This window comes from Stigmatopora argus, chromosome 9 (genome assembly GCF_051989625.1).
Source record: "Stigmatopora argus isolate UIUO_Sarg chromosome 9, RoL_Sarg_1.0, whole genome shotgun sequence".
In the NCBI taxonomy this organism is placed as follows: domain Eukaryota; kingdom Metazoa; phylum Chordata; class Actinopteri; order Syngnathiformes; family Syngnathidae; genus Stigmatopora; species Stigmatopora argus.
The window spans coordinates 8,286,943-8,305,925 of NC_135395.1; the positions used below are offsets into that span (position 1 = coordinate 8,286,943).

The 18,983-nt window shown below is 41.4% G+C and overlaps 3 protein-coding genes across 7 annotated transcripts; 1 reads left to right on the top strand and 2 right to left on the bottom strand.

Annotated features, from left to right (window-relative positions):
* The first annotated feature begins 75 nt into the window (after window positions 1-75).
* Window positions 76-18,957, top strand: smtnl1 (smoothelin-like 1). Of its 5 annotated transcripts, XM_077608558.1 has the most exons (13): window positions 110-160; window positions 835-898; window positions 2,659-2,720; window positions 6,352-6,479; window positions 7,897-7,991; window positions 13,150-13,299; window positions 14,534-14,590; window positions 15,750-15,963; window positions 16,996-17,271; window positions 17,326-17,579; window positions 17,678-17,792; window positions 17,858-18,009; window positions 18,326-18,957. In XM_077608558.1, the coding sequence occupies exons 8-13, from the start codon at window positions 15,889-15,891 to the stop codon at window positions 18,825-18,827; spliced, it is 1,374 nt and encodes a 457-aa protein (XP_077464684.1). In that variant the 5' UTR covers window positions 110-160; window positions 835-898; window positions 2,659-2,720; window positions 6,352-6,479; window positions 7,897-7,991; window positions 13,150-13,299; window positions 14,534-14,590; window positions 15,750-15,888; the 3' UTR covers window positions 18,828-18,957. The 5 variants fall into 5 exon arrangements, with proteins under 5 accessions (XP_077464680.1, XP_077464681.1, XP_077464684.1 ...); XM_077608554.1 differs by having other exon boundaries at window positions 76-160; window positions 16,996-17,579; XM_077608555.1 differs by lacking the exon at window positions 14,534-14,590 and having other exon boundaries at window positions 76-160; window positions 16,996-17,579.
* LOC144081957 (reticulon-4 receptor-like 2) lies at window positions 2,897-7,245 on the bottom strand. Its single transcript, XM_077608559.1, has 4 exons — window positions 7,091-7,245; window positions 5,585-5,811; window positions 5,277-5,510; window positions 2,897-5,143 (listed from the first exon to the last, which is right to left on the bottom strand). The coding sequence occupies exons 1-4, from the start codon at window positions 7,140-7,142 to the stop codon at window positions 4,274-4,276; spliced, it is 1,383 nt and encodes a 460-aa protein (XP_077464685.1). The 5' UTR covers window positions 7,143-7,245; the 3' UTR covers window positions 2,897-4,273.
* Window positions 8,550-14,123, bottom strand: slc43a3b (solute carrier family 43 member 3b). The gene is made up of 13 exons (XM_077608553.1): window positions 13,880-14,123; window positions 13,157-13,357; window positions 12,958-13,087; window positions 12,102-12,148; window positions 11,936-12,012; window positions 11,224-11,316; window positions 11,004-11,143; window positions 10,787-10,890; window positions 10,545-10,688; window positions 10,266-10,373; window positions 9,981-10,167; window positions 9,745-9,868; window positions 8,550-9,617 (listed from the first exon to the last, which is right to left on the bottom strand). Exons 2-13 carry the CDS (start codon window positions 13,332-13,334, stop codon window positions 9,510-9,512), a joined length of 1,440 nt encoding a protein of 479 aa, XP_077464679.1. The 5' UTR covers window positions 13,335-13,357; window positions 13,880-14,123; the 3' UTR covers window positions 8,550-9,509.
* Window positions 18,958-18,983: the final 26 nt, after the last annotated feature.

The following is an 18,983-nucleotide window of genomic DNA, read 5'->3' on the forward strand; positions in this document are numbered from 1 at the left end:
CTTTACGACAATTTGTACACCCAAATTCCATGAGAATGTTTTGTAGGCTGCTTCAATATTTATCTCATTTGTTCTATCATTTTACAATTTACCATTTAGAAACGTGCGCCTTGAAGTAGCACAATCACGCGGGAAGGTACTTTGCTGAATTCGATAGCTGGTAAGTACTTCAGTCAGCCACAACAAAATACAGCAAAAAGCCCAATAAAACAACTTTAATCCAATTTTCTGTTCGAAAAATACCATATTATTATTATTAATAATACGCCACGAACGTATGACGTTCTCGCGCATTTCGTCCTCTTCCGAATTGAATAATTCGACACATACAAAGAGGTAGCCGGCGGTAAGTAGTCTATTCTGTTGTTTTAATCCGAATATTTTCATCAAAACTGTTATGACTACGTGACGAATGTCTTGCGAACAATTAACTGGGTTGTTTCTTTTGGCTAAACTGCAATAATATACACCGGTGTTAGGTGGTTAGCATTGGGGCTAGCTGAGCTAGCAAATGAAATGGCAAATTTCTCGTTAGGTAGTTAGCATTGGGGCTAGCTGAGCTAGCAAATGACATGGCAAATTTCTCGTTAGGTGGTTAGCATTGGGGCTAGCTGAGCTAGCAAATGACATGGCAAATTTCTCTTTCAATGTCTCGCCTTTAAAACCTCTATAACATAACAGTAGTCTTCCCAAACACTTAATTTTAATATCAACACTTAAAATGTATGAGTTTAATAAACCTGTGTTCATTAGACTATGAAATCAAATCAAATATTTTGTCTCTCATTTGAATATTATAGTACTTTGTTTAAGTTCATCATTTTCCCCCCACAGCTACCCATCTGCTACTTGGAACTGAAAATCTGTGTGTCAAAACTGGAGTACTACAGATGAAAGGGTTAGTGTCCTTCTGTTACTTTTATTAATCCATAAACATCTTCCTTGCATTGAGTAGCTGAAGTCTGACATCCAAAACACGCAAAAATGCATGAGAAAGTCTGCCAAGTACCAGATGGATGTGCTCAAATCCATCAAGTCCAAAAGCAAATACCATATGGAGTTACCAAAATAATACTGGATCGACACTTCTTACCCAGGATGTGGTGTTGACATTTATAGAAAAACTGTGCAAATGTAAATGTTTGACGACATCGTAGGGCGCGACTGTGCCAACAAACAAAGGCTGTCAAATCTCCCAGAGCGAGGCGGCGTCTGACTCATCCAAGCGCACAATCTCGGTCCTTTTTATCTTCTCACCAAACAACTCGTGTTTTAATTCCATGTAGTTTTGCATCATAGCTCTTGTGCACGTGAGATTAAATTACAAAGCTCACTTTTCGTCACCTCACCATACAATTGTCTTTTCAGGCCCAATGATGTTCAGCCAACCACCGTTCATCGTTGTGCCCTTCAAAAATGAATAAAGGACTTAAAGTTTTTGCCACACATTAATGCTTGTATTGCTTCCATATTGCATTCAACACTGTTTGTTTGTTGGCAGCAGCTCACATTTCCACGGGCAGGTCAATGTGGGTTGTAGTGAAGCAATTAGGCATGCTGTGGGTCCCTAGCTACTCGGTTACATTCTATTCCAATCTTCCTCGGCTTTGGCCATCTGTGTGCTTGTATGTCATTTTTGTCCTCTCCAAATTTGACATAAACAAGAATTAACGTCATCAAAATACGTACGTCAGTGACACACCAACTCACAGATGTGCAAGAGTGAATGAGTGACAACATCAAAAGAACGCACAAAAGAGAGATACTGAGGAAAAAAAGGCCAGAAGAAGAATAGAATTTTTGGAACGCAAGAGTGGGTGCCGTGTGCGCACGTCATTGTAGTCACTTCCTCTTCGCTAATGGCCTTAATGTCCACAGTTGTGCCGGAAAGGCGCACCATCTATAGCCAATTAGTAGCATACAGGAAGCTATGCAGTGACAGAACACAAACACCTACAGTTCTCGGACATTGTGGAAAAATATATGAAGTTTTAATCACAAATTCAAAGTTTTCAACCTCCTAGCGAAAATCCCCGCTCATGTATATGATTTTAGCTAAATCATACGAAAATAGATAGATAGCAAGTCAAGTCAAAGCACATTCAGAACATTAAAAAAATCAATGTGAAAGTGGACAGAAAGCCATTGAAAGGAAACTAATATTGGTGTGATATGGTCAAATTTGCTTTATACAAGTAAGCAGATGGGCAATTGCATTGGCAGTTAAAGTACAATTTTTTTCTACAAGTTCTTTGTGGCATTCAAGTTCAGTCGTACCGCTGTGCTTGTCTTTACAGTGAGAAAGTGGTCACTTATGTACAATTGTGTGGATTTGTGAGTGTATCACTATCACATTTGAATCATCATGATCACAGTTCGGACTCTGTTGAGTAGGTGTGTAAACTCTTGGAAGATGTCATATGCCCTTTTTGGCCTTGTACTTGAATCACCCCTCATTTCCGCCCACATGCCATCACCCTTTAACGTTTTTTTTCTCCCCACAGCTTATATACTCAATATACTGTAGTTTCCATTTGTTGAATGCGAAAAGCAAATAGTTTCATTGTCAATAAACTTTTCAAGTGTCAAAACACTTTTCTAATAGGTTGATTCAGTTTATGTGTTGTTTTTTGTAAATTGTATTGTGTTGTTTTTCAGGATGTCCTCCCTTCCATAATTGGCTCTTCCAGCACCGTCCACGACCCTAGTGAGGATAAGCGGTATGTAAAAATGATTTTATAATTTTACTGTTTATGAATTTTACACTATATTTATTCTTCATGTTTTTACCAAAAGTCCAGCTCTTAATTGGTACCTTTGAGCCAGACTCAGTAAGTCAGGGCAGCAAAACAAAGAAACTCCCACTCACATATGTCTGATTTTTTATTTATTTATTATTTGTTCTTTGTAAACAAAGCAGAGCAATGTTTCAACCAACTTTCAATTGAAAAACACAATTAGGTTAGTCATCAGGTCAAATGCAACATTTAATCCATGTTTACCAATGAAATCAAACGCTTTTGGTCTTAAAAATAAATTAATAGAATTTCTAAACTCTTTGACATAAAAATGTACACTTGCTGATAATCTAAATCTGTGGTCCCCCAACCTACCTAGTGCCAGTCTGTCAGAGTAAAAAATATTATTTTTTTCAATCTCGCCCTCCTACTTGAAATGAGAAAAGTAGTTATAATAATAATAATAAATAATTGCTATTATGTTTTAGGTTGGGGACCGCTGATCTAAATAAAAAACAAACACATGCATTTATATCTTTTATAACTTTATTCATCAACTAAGAGTGGCATCCATTCCTAAATGCTACTGAATTAGAGAAAGTCAAACCAGATAACAGCAGTACGGAGAAGTGCGAGACGTGTCACGTTTGTCGTGTGATGCGTGTTTCATGTTGCATGTCCGAGTGTGGGCGGCTGTGTTGCCGCACATCTCTGGGCTCACACATGACATCGAAATCTGACAGGAAAAAATCACACTTGGCTGACAACCCTGCACTCGATCCTTCATTTTTTTTTCCCGACTCTAATTTTCAAAAACATTTTTCATTTTCAAATATTTTGATCAAATCTCACTACGACCTTCAGAAACAGTTTTGCTACTGCTACTGTAACATGAGCAATCAGCAATAAGACAGTTTTTTTTTCTTTTAAATCAATCAGGTTTCAAATTTGTCCTTACTTGGCTCTCGTTGACGTCAGCATCCGACCTCTGACAGCTTGGTCGGAAAAAGTTCCATGTTCAAAACACATCTGCAACAATCTTTAGTGCAAATATGCATACATTTATTAACCAGCATCTCTGGTTTTCTGGCTCTTTCCAAAAAATGACTTAACTCTTCCAAATAAATATAGAAACGTCATTGCATCACATCATCTAATCATTCCTTAGTGTTTTCACACACAAAAAGCAGTAAACTAGAATCTTTAATGCCCGTAAAATCTATAATGCCTGTATAGATTGCTGCTGATAATCAAAACTAAATACTTTCTTTACTGTGTGTTGCAAGTCATTTGATAAAAGTCGCTGTTTGCTATCTTTCACTGTCAACAACTATTTTTGGTAAGACACAACTGGCATCTGTTTCTGAAAAACAGATACTGGCTTCCTTGCCTGTTTACTGTCACTGCGTGCTTTTATCTCCATTAGAGATTGCAGAGGTGACTAAAAGGGATCGCGCTCCCAGGTTTTTGTTTTGAGTTGTAAAAAGCAGGACTGAGGATGGAGAGAAGAAATAAACCTTGAAGAAAGGTTGCGTTCAGCCAAAAAGGAGATGTAGGGAGAAGGTGAGTATGCAGAAAGAGAAAGGATGGAGGAGGGCCGGGTGGGTGGCAAAGGACGAGAACGACGACGCATAATATGGATTGTCGTAACCCTGTGGGCAGTCGAGTTCAAGGCAGGGGATGGTGCCGTCTTCGTTGCCGTAGTTGGTCCAGTACTCTTCCTGGTCAAGCTTAGGAAGGGCTACTTCGTCATCTGATAGTTCGTACTTGGGAGGAAACGAGTCGAATTGGCTTTTGGGGAAATATTTTGGTTTCCCTTGAGGGAATGACTTCACTGACTCTGTGGTCTTATGGTTATTGACCTTGGAGGATGACGCGGGCTTGTGCTTGGAGAACCACCAGCGGGTCTTGGTGCTGAAGGTGGTCGTGGTGCTTCCGGCCAGGGAGCCGGGGTCGGGAACGGGGCAGAGGGCAAAGTCCAGCTCCCGGAGGAATCTGAGATCTTGCCCGCGACGTTGTGATGGCGACGAGCAGATCAGCTCAGAGGAGGAAATGCGGGCTTTGCGAAACCACTCCCATAACGAACGGGCCTCGCAGCCGCAGGACCAAGGATTACCGTTGAGACGGAGGAAGTTAATACCTTGGGTGTCTCGCATAGCCTGGCCGGGCAGCTCGGCGAGGGAGTTGTTGAACAAGTAAAGGATGGAGACCCGGCCAAGGTCGCGGAAAGCGCGACGGTTGACCTGCCGGATTCGATTTTCGTGGAGAAGTAGGCGGTCCAGATTGACCAGACCTCGGAACACGTTCTCAGTGAGGGCACGGATGCGGTTGCCGTGGAGGAATAGATGGGTGAGATTGACCAGATCTGCGAACAGGTCATCCTGCAGAAAGTGCAGTTGGTTCTCCTGCGACAATGTCAAAACAGTGAGAAGAAAAGTCAATGAGTCATTAGATTGCAATATTTACCAAAGGTCCACAATGAATGAAGTATACTAAGTATCTTCAAGTCTTGACGATGTGTACAGTCGCAAGATTCACCTGCAAGTAGAGGAACTGCAGACTGTACAACTTGTGGAAGAGATCGTGGGGTAACATGGCAAGTTTGCATCGGTGCATGTGCAGACTCTGCAACTTCTCCAGCCCCCGAAAAGCTCCGCCTTCTAAGCGCCTCAGTGCGGGGTTGTCTCCCAAGTCCAACTCCTCCAGCACCCTGAGGTTACTAAAGGCCCCGGCCTCAATCCACGTGATGTTATTGCCATAAAGCCAAAGCACCTTGAAGAGCAGCAAAAAATAAAAAATGGAGGTCATCTTCTAAGCATTGGACTTCAACTGTCGCACAGTCTTACCTGCGTTTCAAAGCCAAAAGAATCCGCACGGAGTTCTGTGATGCGATTGTTCTGCAGGAACACACGTTGCGAGTCGTACGGCACGCCAGCCGGAACGATGGTCAGGTTCTGGGACTGGCAGCTGACTGTCATGGGCGTAGGGTAACACACGCAGAGCCTGGGGCATGCGGCCACACTGCTGGGTTTTACTACCACCAGCCACAGGATCAGCCACAGTGACAGTCCACCTGAGAAAGACACAATCAAATTCTAATTTGGAAAATGTGGATGATAGATTGGGATGTTTAGACAAGCGTCCATTTCAATACTTGGTGTCATCCCTTTTGTTTTCTTTGATTTCTCTTCCCTCTGTTACCTAATGTCTTCTTCATAATTAAACATGGCTTCAACCATTCATATCTACCTGATCCTTTAACGTAGGCTACAACGTCAGTTACATAACTTTAAATAGGCACTTTATAGAGTCAGGGGACCAAAGGCATTTTTTCATAAAAATATAGAATATGTAGACTAACACTAAGTGCTTTTTTTCTGCAAAATCAAAATTTGGGTTATCATGGAAGAACTATTTGATTGAAATGTTTGCTAAGCAGAAGGAACAAAGAGCAGTAATTGGACCCAGATCAATTTCGCCCCCTGCTTCAATTAGTGCCTCGTTTCTCGGCACGGCTCGGATGGCGCCGCACAAAAGCGACTCTGGTGGTAAATGTAGACTCATGAAATGATGATGAACTTCCCATTCATCCGTTGTACGCAATATTTTCCAGTGGCTCACGCTGACCTCTCAACAAGTCGAACTCTTATCTACGCTGGGGCTTCGGAAGAACACGAGACTGGGATTTCAAGCGGAATAAGACACCGAGGTGAAATCTTGCTTCGTCTTAATTACTGCAAGGTGAGTTCAGGATCGCTCGTGCTTAACATTCAGTTTATGAAGGAAAGTGGAGGAAGAATTGGAGAAAATTGTTGTTGTTTTTTTAAACTCAATGTTAAGGGAATTAGATAAATTGTACAATGTAATAGAATCAATACAATAATTATAATCGTTCATTCATTTGTCTCCCGTACCACTCATTTTGAAGAGGGTCGCGGGGGTACTGGAGCTAATTACGGGCAGGAGTCAGAGTCCACCCCGAACTGGTTTCCAGCCAATCATAGGCAATACCGATCTGTTGAAGTCAACTATATAACACTAACATTCAAAAGATACAAACTTCCGAGTATTATTACATACACCATACACTGTTTTCACATTAAACTGTCCTGGTGAACTTTTTAAGTACCAATGAAAACATTGATGATGACATTTTTGGGTGCTCCTATATTAGAGTCATTGTATCGTGCAGATGCAACATGCAAGAAATTTTGATCATGAAATTAACGTTCAAAGAACACAAGGGAAAACTCTTCTGGAACGAAACACGAAAAGTTAAGCAGGCTAATTCCTGACAATGCATGAGTGATAAATAAAAAAAAATGTTGTTAGTGAAGTGCGCGCCAACTCACTCTTAAAGTTGTGGGCTGTTCTGGATCTCCTGGAAAGGCTGCGAGTCTCCATGACGAGTAAAACCGAAAGCGAGTTAGCCTGCGCGGCCAAGATGTGCCTGCGTGCTGCTATCTCTGCTGACGTTCCGCTCCGGTGACCGACCGACCGACCTGCTTTGGCTTCACGGGGGAGTGATCGGGAGTTCCCGCGTGCTCGTTTATATTTGGCGGAGGGCTCGTCGCCCACCAGGCGGCGTGGGCAGAGGGCTGGACGCTCTCTCTCATACGTCAGCCTTTTTCCTGGCAGGGGAGGAGGGGAAGCGAGGCAGGAAGAACCAAGAAAGGGAGGCTGCAGGGAGTCTTGGCTTCTTTCACATCTCAAACGACAGCATCAGGGAGGCAGCAACAGGAAACTTAAGACACGCATAGGCTACTTTCATTGCTCCTCCGAGCCATTTATCCTCACAAGGGTCCTAGAGTCTAGCTTAGCAATAGTCAGGGTACTAAATCCTTAATTGGTTGCAAACAAGCGGAGGTCCCAAGGAGAGAAATACCTGTGTAAAAAAATGTATCAAGAAATCTCGGAATAAATATATGCATACAAGTTTTCCTATTATTGTGTGTGTGGAGATTGTGACAAGTAGGCTGTTTCAAGATTTGACACGTCTTCCTTAATCTGTTGAAAAAACCTGCCTACTGTTGAGTCTTGTGCACTGGTTCCCATGCACCCATACAGATTTTTACTGGTATTTTTTTTACCAGGTTGACAATAGTGACGAAGCCGATTGTGTTTGACTTTAGTGTTCTGTTTGTATTTTTTTGTCCAGGATTGGAAAACAGCGCAGTCTGGATGTGGGTTTCAATGACAAGGCTGGGGCTACTCCGTTATTCAATAGCTCCTCCACCACATGCGTCAAGCAAGGTGAGTGCCACCATGACACACGCCATCTGCCTTTAGGCAATCACACCATCAAAAACTGAAATTCCAAGTTGCCTCAAACTGCAAAGTTTTTGGGCTATGGTGAGTGGAGGACACACGCAGACTGCCCTCTACATCTCACCATACAAACGTTAGCACGTAGATGTCGAGGGGTTGAGGGACAGCTTTGGAAGCATGAATGTGAGATTTTTTTTTCTTTCTTTTTTTTTTTCCCAATATTCTTGGCCCCTGGGTAAATAAAGCAGACTCCACGGAGATGGAGCAAGTGTGTCAGTATACACCATATCCATGTGTAATACATAATAGCCATGACACCTACACAGGCCACACCAGCAGGCCCTCCCTTTATGATGCATCCTCTCACTCGCCTTCTCGTGTCCCAGCTATTCACAGGCACACTGGCATTTGAACTGGTGTAAACACAGCATGTTGCAAGGATCTGTCATGATTCTCATCATGTGTTCTGAGTCTATGACCAACTAGCACATGTGAAAGCTGCAATTTCACATGTGGTCAGTAAGGAGGAACAAGAAACAGAAGTTGTCATTGAAATGTATTTATACATTCAGAACGGTTATGAAATTATGTCATCAGACAGGAATCACAAAGTGCTTTTTTTTTTGTCGTCAGCATTTTCACGCAACAACGCTCACGCTAATATCAAATTTGGACTTTAATCTCCTAATTATGTAATAATACAATGGATGACTTCATCAAGCAACTGACTTTTTATCAATTGTGTTGCACTCGTCAGATAAGAAGTTTTTCCTAAGACCAACTCAACGCTAACATTTTTCTGTGATATCGATTGCGTTATTAGTGTGTTCGTATTGGATATTTCACAAGGCTCGGCAAAGTTGAAATTTTTTACAGGTAAGTCCAATCAAGACTTAGTTTGGGTGATCGCTGAGGTGCTGAAACTTGTGAGCCCTGCTTTTTGGGGGTATTTGTACAGTATGATGTCAAATGACGTTGCGTCCATTTTTGTTATTCAGATTGAGGGGTCCTGCTCACATTCTTTGCCCCCCGTCTGGCTCTAAATTGTACTATAATTATTGTTCTTCCTTTAATGTGCCAAAGTTGCTGACTAAGCTAAAACTCAATGAATTGCTCAAGTCTGAAGACTGCTTATTTACTGTAGATAGACTACTTTGAGCAGTAGGTGGCATAGCTGTGTCGTGAACAGATCTGTTGAGTCTGCAAATGTGTTTCTTCCGCTTTGAACCTTGCGTCTTATTGATTTTTACAGGCTAAAGAACTACGTCTTTGGGTAAATATCCCATAATACAACCAGGGCACCTGCATCTTAATAGTCCAGTGTGGCTTACAATATGCAAAAAATACAGTTTGGTCGTCAATGCTTAAGGTCAAGTAATTAGAACAATGTGAATCATTTAAAAAAAAATGTAAAAAATTAAAAAACAATCTGAATTGATGTAACAGTCACAGTGTCTTTGATAATATTAATACAAGGTAATCACACGTGTCTTTTTACGGCTGTCACAGTCGGCCCAAGGCTCGTTGCGACGCAAGGCCTCGACAGTGCAAATAGACGGACAGGGGGTGGACGAAGGCGAGCAGGATTATTAGCGTCAGACCGATGTTCACCTGCGGACACATGGAAATGTAGGAATTGGCCCCGGTATCTAATAGCTCATTTACTATCGTTGCCTACAAATCAAAATGGATCAGCTTTCCTGTCAGTGGCGGGCAAGATTTGGAATCATCTACTCACATATAAAGGATCTCCATCCAGAACCGATTTAACCAAAGCAAAGCAGGCATATTGCAGCAAAGACACGATTGCCGAAAGAGCCATGATCAGGCCGTACAGTTTCCCAAAGTGGCACGATGGGAAACTACAAGAACCCAAAAAAAGAGGCCAAAATAAATGTATTTCAATGGACATTTTGAAGGCAATGAAAGAGATACACAGAGTTGAGATATCCAAAATGGTGGCGGTTTACTCACGCCACGCTGAGAAATGCCGCGTTGCCGCCATACAGGAAGGAGCGATTAAGAACTTGGATGATGAAAGTGAAGTACTGAAGGTGTAGAAGGGGTGTCGCAGCACAGATTGAGAATACTAACGCCATCAGTGACGTCAGGAAGAGAGACAGAACCGAGGAGTTGAGGTCCGACTCTCGTTCACTCATACCTGCGCACAATTACGTAACAAAATTCAGAATGAGAATTTGGATTTTTTTTTAATTTCCTGTCGGTGATCCTATAGTCAAAAGTTCTTGTGCTTCTTACCTTCCACTCGGGCTTTGCGCTTGTTTCTGTCCATGATCAGGCCATTCCAGGGTGCGCACAACACCCCACAGAGTTGGGTAAAGGCAAAAGCGTTAATGTACCGGCTCACTGGCGACACAGAAAATATGAGGTATTGACATCATGGTTAGATGAGATTACCACCAACTTCATTGAGCCATCTTGTGGAATCTGTCCTCTTGTGAGAATTAGCGAGAAAGACAGCTATTTCAAATGTATGTCAGCGCCATGTTTGAGAAAGATTATGAAGTATAAACTTACCAAGAGAAGGCTCCCCGTCAGTCAACTTGACAAGTGTGGGGTTGAGGGTTCCGATAAACAGATAATGTCTCAACTGGATTACGGATAGCCAGACCACGTGCCATATGAATAATCTAGACAGGACGCACTCACGTAGGGTTTTCTCTGGGAGACAAGAAATGACGGATTTACAAACTCATCCGTAGGTCACGACGAAAGACCAATGCGTCTGTCGTTTTGGTTCGTCGGAAGTGGAATCGGACCTGGTTTTACGGGAGCTTTCTTTGCAATTTGCTCCATCTCTGCCTTTCTTTGTGAGTCCTCAGTCATGGACTCCCTGGCAGCATTTGATTTGCCGCAGGATAACCTGAGGTCACAATGTCAATTAGCGTGAGTGGACTTTTTTGCCGCTGCTAAGAATAGGTAGCCATTTTGCATACGCGTCAGGTGTAAATAAGAGCTAGTCATTCACGTTCATACCCGTATGTAAAACCATCGGGTAGCGGGTATGGGATGAATGTTCTGGGAAAGAGGAATAAAGTCCTCAACACATGGATGACGCTGCAGGCGGACAGGAACAGGAAACAGGCAAATAGAGAGATGCCAGACTCGTATACCAACTGTACTGGACAAAGAGCAAAAGAGTTTTATAGCGTCTGTTCTTTTTTTATTGTTGTCAGATGAGCAAACCTGAGCACACCTTGATGATTAAGAAGAGTGCTGAAGAAGAGTCAAAGGCCCCGTTGTAAAGAGTGATGACGGTTGAACGATGACTTCCGAAAAGGTTCCCTACCTTAAAGGCCAAGAAGGTAAATCTGTTGTTAGTTGTTGTCCGCTTTGTGATACTCCACGAATGGCACGTGTTTTTGGGAGTTTTAAGTCCCACCGTCACCTCAGGGAGTAATTTAGATAAATTGGAATTCCTTGAGGCACATTCCATAGTCCTTTAGTTAAAACAAATTTTAAAAAAGCCCAAGACTGTTTTAAGGCGATTTTGCCGTTATGTAAACAAAGGCAGGCTTGAAGAAAGGATTTTCAAAGAGATGGACGGTGTTTTGTATGCATGAGTGTACGTACAGAGAAGTTAGTATTTTTACAGGAACAGTGAAAGTGAAGGTTTCGCAGATGTCCTTTTGTTGGTTACTGACAGTTGTACTTTTTTGGCTTACTTCAAACCACTGATTCCGAACCACCATGCTGTGAGAATGCCTCAGGTGTAGTGCTAAAAATAATCCAGTTTCACTTCCTTCATCTGAGTTAAACAGTTTGTGACTAAATGAAAGTTATTTTGTTTTATTAGATATAGTTGGGGTGAGATTTTTGACCGTCAAATATGTGCCCTGGCTCAGTTAAGCTTACCAGTTCTCCTCCCAGATATGACTTGGTGGGAGTTAAAATTGCCGGTGACTTACCTGCATGTTGGTGAGGAGCAACATGATGCCGCCCACGGCTATGAAGGAAAGAGCTGGGAAAAGCAGGACGGCTAGGCCTGATGGCAAACATAAAAATGAATGACAATCATCACCCACGTGCATTTAAAGCTAAAGGACAGACAAAATAGTACTATTGTTTTTTCACCTGAATTTGAGAAGGCCACCATCAATGTGCCCAATGTGTGAAAAGCTCTGAAATAAATCAACACATAAGGTCATGTTAGTATGTCGATTGGGCTCGCGACAAATCGGAAGTTTAAATGATTCCCAATTGCGATTCTTTTAGACTGCAGAAATGCAATAGTTTAAATCAATATATCCAGGCGATTGCCATTTTTTTGTGGACTTCTCTCCTGCAAATAAGCTTAAATCAATCTTTTTTCAGTGTGTATATAAACAAGCCTCTGGGTTCAACTTTATTTGCATGCCTCTTCCATGCCCTGACAACGCCCAACGTCTTTTGTTTGGTTTTAATTTCCTTGTTTTGCACCAGAGCTGGATCCTTTCAACTCCTTTAAGCGCTGGGAAAAAAACCATTTGCATTCCTCTTCCCAGTGAGTGAAAACACATGGGAATTTCTCCTGACAATTTATTTTTCGTCCATTTGGATTATTCGGGAGGATCAGTATTGTGTTTATGTTTCTGAAATAGTTGACAGCGTACGGTCAGCCAATTCTGGATTTTTCTGACGACTACTCCTCTTATCCTTTCAAAGTATTTCTCAATTTTTTCAGGTCAGGTATTTGCTCTTTTGCTGTGATTTATGAGCAAATTTACAGTTATCATTGGCGCTAGGCCAAAAAAGAAGACGTGCAGCATTCCTTGCGAGGTGTGTACGTTGGAAGACATTTCTTGTGAAAGCCCCTCTGGCTTGTTTTGGATTTGGCTTCCTGCTTTTCTTTACATACCGCACGTTTGCACAAAACTGTATAGCCAGTTTGCAATAAGTGACTAAATACTCACGGCAGCGTAGGGCATATTTGGAAGGTGTACGTACTCACATTCCCAAGAGTCGAGCCACGGTGGTGCCAAAGTGGTCGAAAATGAAACCGCTGGCCACCGTGATGAAATTGTTCATGAAGGACGCAATGGTGAAGACCAGGGAAAACTGCTCGTCCTGTCCACTGCAATCTAAAAGAGTCCCGGTTAAAGCTGACCACGTGTTGTTGATTTTTGTCTTTTCCGATCAAAAGGACTGACCTAAGACCTGTGAACCATTGATTGATGTGGCGTTGACGCACAGATAGTTGAAGTAACCATCGTTCTTGAGGATGAAAACCAATGAGGCCCACCCAAACACGATGCCGGCAAAACACAGGCATTCCAGCAAGCCCGTAACGAAGGTGAGGCCCCGTCGCAAATTATTTTGACAGTTCATTCTCCTGGCTGCTCTGTGTCAGTCTGTGGACATACAGACCAAAATAAGCAAAAAATACTGTACTTTGCATAAGTAAATATTGTAGGTTTTGCATTTTAATGATGTGTTTACAGTATTTTTATGACATTTGAAAAATACTACTTTAGTTTTTCAACTAAGACTACACTGTGAAGTTAAAAATTGGTTGAGAAGAACTAGGAACATCAGTAATTTTTCATCTCAGCCGTTTACAAAATCCAGCTAAAGTGATGTCAAGTCCTTTTTATTTTATTTTTCTTAACTCTTTAGCATTTTTTTGGGAGGTACATTGCATCCAACTTGGAGTCCATTCAGACTGGACTGACTTGTTGCAGGCTAATCTCAGCAAAGTAACTAAATATACACTAAGTCTTTTTTTAAATCAACGCACAGATACCATTGCTGCTAAGGGAAAAACATTTTTTTTTATAATTTTCAATTTTTCTCTAACATTTTAATCCATTTCCACAAAGTTGAGCCTACAGTTTTTCCAATTAAGTTAAATAAAGAAAAGAAATTAGACCGACCTTTGACACACTCTCACTTTTGTGCCTTTTGTAGATCTCACCATTCACATCTCCCTATGCGCTTACTCATTCTGTTCCTTTTAAATAGTGGTCCAACTCCTCCTTGCTCTTGCCTCAAGGTTTCCTCCCTCTCCTCCTTTCTCAATCCAACACTTCGGTGCAAAAAAAAAACTGCACCACCACCTTAGTTGGAAAGGAACTTTTAACCAAGCCCAAAACGCTGCACGGCTCTACTGCAGCAATGTTAAAAATAGTAGAATTGCTGCAACACTTGTTCTGTTCCGTCTAAAGGTCATGTGACTAGAACGAGGGGGAGAAATGCTGAGGATTGATTACAAACAGACACCAAAGCGTTCTTAACAAATAGAAGGACTTGACTTTTAAAATTGTTTTTCTTTAGAATTAAACAACATAAAGTAAGCTTCTCTTTCCAGCTATCATTTTTAATTTCACCTCAGTCAACAATAAAAAAAAAAGATTTAGAACAGAAACAAATGCAACTCTTGATTGTGGAGAGGAAAAAAACGTACAATGATAGCAATCAAAGTAGGGAGAAAAAAAATAGCAATCAAATAAATATTAGTCTGGATAGAGAGGAAAAAAAATTGTCTGATGTCCAACTAACTGCTTTTTTGTGATTTTTTTTTTTTAAAGGGCAAGTGTGATTGTGACATAGAGGAACCCCATTGCCGACATCAGCAAACATTTGTGGTAACTTGTGATCCACTGTTATTAAAATTTGAGATTGAACCCAAAATAGAGGCGAACACGGGATTCTGTTTCCCAATTTTGACTTCCTCTCAAGTAGAATTTGGTGGTGGAAATGATGACAGTACTATTGAAGGAAAGCAATGTTGTGTAACACCTAGTGCAACCTATACACATTTTATATTAATAGCAAGTGATTTGACAATTGAGCAAGTCAAGCACCACACCTCTCTCATAAATACATTTTATACCAGTTCAATGAATGTAAATTCCATTAATTAAATAAGACAAATCCCTAACAAATATATTTATGAACTTCCTCAAAAGTGAGACATGTGACAAATTGATGGATTGATTTCCCTACAACTATTTCAGTTAACAATAATCGTTTTCATTTCTTTACCCAGCCTATATCTACAAAGTTATGGCGTAATGGCACCTCCTTGTGGTCTTTTAGGGCTATTGCCTTTTTTTCTTTTTGCTTGCTTGCTTTTCTATTTGAAAACAAAAATGCAATAGAGTATTCAACGCTTATAAATATGATTTGGTATCACAGGTCAACCCACTTTTACAATTTTAAATTTTTGTGTACATTTTTTTTGTTTGCTTGATATGAGAACAACTCATTAGCAAGGTTTTTGGTGGGGGAAAAACAAGTTTAAAGAATGCTCAAGCCATTACGGTTTCTCAAATAACTGGTAATGTCTATTACATTAAAATTGTAGGGAACCTTAGCTAGTTAGTTAGGTATATTCAAATTTATTATTAACGGTAGTATGACAGCAAATAAGTTGGGCTACGACCTGATTCATTAAAATCTTTGTACTCAATAACATGTTGGTTAGCAGATGAATGAGTTAAATGTATTTGAATACAAAAAGAGAAGAAATATAATTATTTGGGTTAAAATCAACGTGGCATTTTAGGAATATATATTTAATATCTTTAGAGAACTTGGTAAAGAAAACCTGAGAGTATTTCAAAGGTGTTAATGGAGAAGAGCAACTGGTTTGGACTCACTTCTGAGAGACTATAGCCAAAGTATATAATGGGTTACAAGTTTGTGTGTGTACTGCCACCGTTTCCACAGCAGATGCAGCTGTCTGGCCACGTTGGACTGGGCTTCTGTCACTGAGATGCTATTTTGGGACTTGTGTTGTAGGAAAGGTCACGTAAAAAAGCAAAGGCATCCTCTCAAAAGGGGGAGGGAGCGTCGGCCCAATGGAGCTGGAAGACGACGGAACGCGGAGGACGGCGCACAACTGCATTCAACGGGCTTGTCGAGAAACCCCATTGTCGGAATGGATGGAGAATCCGTTAACCGGGAGACGCCGGCGTCTTCGGAGGAGACAAATCAGTCGAGTGTCAACAAACAGGTAGATGTGTTTCTGTATCATCAATCGTGATGCATTTCAAGTGTTGTTGCCCAGCGGACGTTTGAGATTGCTTTAAAGGTTCAGGTTCAAAAAGGTGAGGTTTGGTTAGAGAAAGAAAAAAAGATTGTTTGGATATTTAATATTGCATACGCTTTTAAATCTACAGAAGTTTTCCTGATAGAAGGATTAAAAAAAAGACAACAGAGAAGAGTGTTGTTAATAAGTACACCAAATTTTAATAAACAGTGCAAAGTCGCAAAATGTATCCAGCGAGATTTCAAATATGGGAAGAGTAGAGCATCTCCCAGCTGTTTTGTTCTTTAAAAGCATCTTTAGTGGTCGTCTCCACTAATTAAAGCCACTCTAGTAATCCATTATAATTTTTAAAAAGTACATTTAGGACATAACACATAAGAAGTACAGGATACCAGTATAGTTCATATGTTCTGAAAAATGACAGATGTGATTATGCAGAGTATAAAGTGACCAGATCACGAGTAAAAAAAACACACTTGCTTTCGTCAGACAACAACAACAAAAACAATCATGTACAACTGATGCACCTATTAGATGTACATTTTTAAGTCTCAATCATTTGAATTTAAATTGTCAGCGGTTTCTTTTTTTTTTACATTTTTTTAACAGACAGCCCTCGAGCGTGAACACTGACACTCCCGATGTAAAATATCTAAATGAAGATGCTGCCCAAATCCCAAAATGGCTTTTCCTATCTCACGTTTCCATATCGCCAGAGGAGAGAGTCCTGACTAATATTAGCAACTCTTACTTCTTTGAGTAGTAGCAGTCAAATATCTTCACCACTCTGGCTCACATTGTCATGCACCCAATGAAGATCCACTGCAACTGGGGGCCAAATTTTAATCTGGCAACGTTAATGCTCCCATTGGATGTCAAATGGGGTGTGAAATATTGTCCCGCGGGTCGCATTTGGCCCCGTGTCTGAGAAGAAAATTGGAATTCAAGCGTCAATGTGGACTTTGTCCTCAAGTGAGTTTTTTGATTGCCTTACAGACAGACGAACCGGCGCTTGTGCAGAGTAACGAGCCGAGAGAGGAGGAGGCCTCGGTGGAAGTTCAGGTGCTAAGTGAGGAGACGGGGGAGGATCCACTACCGCAAGCGAGGCAGGAGGAGGCTCCTCCGACAGAAAGTGTCACCAAAGCCACTTCAGAAGAAGACGTAGAGGGTGGTGAAAAGAGAGAGGAAGCAGACCCTAAGGACGAGGTCAAAAAAGAGGAGGAGGGCCAGACCGAAAAGAAAGATGAAGCAAACGGAAGCGATGACAAGATTGTCGAAAAACAGCCAGAAACGGTAAAGGATGAAAAACAGCCAGAAACGGTAAAGGATGAAAAACAGCCAGAAACGGTAAAGGATGAAAAACAGCCAGAAACGGTAAAGGATGAAAAACAGCCAGAAACGGTAAAGGATGAAAAACAAGTCAAGGAGAAAGAAAAGCTTAAAGAGGCTGAAAAGCAAGGAAAGGCCAAAAGAAACCCAAAAGTAACACCTGCTCCATCCCGTCCGAGACCCTCGGCTCGCTCCGGTCGAGCATCCAAAAAAAGCGACATCATCGCCAAATTTCAACAGGGGGCACCAGAGTGAGTCACTTAACGCAAAGCATACACTCGTCAGTCTGTCTGTCGGCTTCTTTCAATGAGGAAATTAAGCGCTTCTTTAATCCCTTCCGTTTGTCTAGGACACCCTTACCGCGCAACTTCAAAATTCAAAAGTCGTCCACGGCTGCGGCCACGGGGGCTTCTATCAAACAGAGGATGCTGCAGTGGTGTCGCAGCAAAACCCAACACTATAAGGTACCACCTTGGAGAATTCGTCATCGAGTCGACGCAAAAACAGCAGGTCCTTCTCAATCTTTCAGGGTGTCAACATAGAAAACTTCTCTTCATCTTGGAGTGACGGGATGGCGTTCTGCGCGCTGGTCCATCGCTTCTTCCCTGACGCTTTCGACTACAGTGCCTTGAAACCTACCGAAAGGGAGAAGAACTTTACGCTGGCTTTCCAGACTGCAGAGTAGGCAACCTGGAAAACCCATTTAAGAAAAAAACCCAAAACATATAATTGGTTTCTAATTGGGATTTCTTTGCCATAACTTTTTTCTTCTTCAGTGCTGAGTCCTAGTAGTGGCGTCCGCTTATGAGTTTCAGTGTGGATTTTCACATTTTTATTAAATTAAAAATAATAATTATTTAGTGCTGAGTCCTAGTAGCAAAAGTGGCTTCCGGTTATGAGTCTCAGTGTGGATTTTTACTTTTTTATTTTTTGTAATAATTAACAGCAGAAAAATATAGTGATAATCAAGGGATAATTATATTTATGTACTCCCCAGGTCGCTGGCTGACTGCTGGCCTCTGCTGGAAGTGCCTGACATGCTCATGATGGGGAACCACCCTGATCCCATGTGCGTGTTCACCTACGTCCAAGCCCTCTGTCACAGCCTCTCCAAACTGGAGAAGGAAAAGAAAGATAAAAAGGAGAAGGAAAAGAAAGATAAAGAGGAGAAGGAGAAAGAAGAGAAAGATAAAGAGGAGAAGGAGAAAGAAGAGAAAGATAAAGAGGAGAAGGAGAAAGAAGAGAAAGATAAAGAGGAGAAGGAGAAAGAAGAGAAAGATAAAGGGGAGAAAGATAAAGAGGAGAAGGAGAAAGAAGAGAAAGATAAAGGGGAGAAAGCTAAAGCGCAGGAGGAGAAGGTGGAAGATCCTGGCGAAGAGCCGTCAGTGGACAAGGAAGAGGCTGAGCATGCTGGGAATGGCTCACTGGTGAGTGGTCAAGAGGAGAATGCCAAAGAAGAGGCAGCAAAGGGAGAAGAGTTAGCGCAACCGGAGTCCTAGGAAAGAAATGACCACCAAAAATCGATTTTTGGGAGAATTGTCTTAGTTTGTTTGGTTTAACACGCTCACTTTTGTAAGTTGTCGTGCTTTTTTTCCTCTTGTGCACATAAAGTAGACACCTTTACGTTGAGTAGTTTTGTATTGTATTTTTCCTCA

What these genes read in the sequence shown, in the direction of transcription:
- LOC144081957 (XM_077608559.1), bottom strand. Translation starts at nt 7,142, where the DNA reads ATGGAGACTCGCAGCCTTTCCAGGAGATCCAGAACAGCCCACAACTTT. An exon ending in CTTTTGGCTTTGAAACGCAG is followed by an intron (nt 5,511 to 5,584) that starts GTAAGACTGTGC and finishes CTGCTCTTCAAG; the next exon opens with GTGCTTTGGCTTTATGGCAA. An exon ending in TGCAGTTCCTCTACTTGCAG is followed by an intron (nt 5,144 to 5,276) that starts GTGAATCTTGCG and finishes ACATTGTCGCAG; the next exon opens with GAGAACCAACTGCACTTTCT.
- slc43a3b (XM_077608553.1), bottom strand. Translation starts at nt 13,334, where the DNA reads ATGAACTGTCAAAATAATTTGCGACGGGGCCTCACCTTCGTTACGGGC. An exon ending in GAAAGCTCCCGTAAAACCAG is followed by an intron (nt 10,689 to 10,786) that starts GTCCGATTCCAC and finishes CTTGTCTCCCAG; the next exon opens with AGAAAACCCTACGTGAGTGC. An exon ending in TGACGGGGAGCCTTCTCTTG is followed by an intron (nt 10,374 to 10,544) that starts GTAAGTTTATAC and finishes CTGTGTCGCCAG; the next exon opens with TGAGCCGGTACATTAACGCT.
- smtnl1 (XM_077608554.1), top strand. Translation starts at nt 15,889, where the DNA reads ATGGATGGAGAATCCGTTAACCGGGAGACGCCGGCGTCTTCGGAGGAG. An exon ending in GCAAAACCCAACACTATAAG is followed by an intron (nt 17,793 to 17,857) that starts GTACCACCTTGG and finishes TCAATCTTTCAG; the next exon opens with GGTGTCAACATAGAAAACTT. An exon ending in CTGGCTTTCCAGACTGCAGA is followed by an intron (nt 18,010 to 18,325) that starts GTAGGCAACCTG and finishes TGTACTCCCCAG; the next exon opens with GTCGCTGGCTGACTGCTGGC.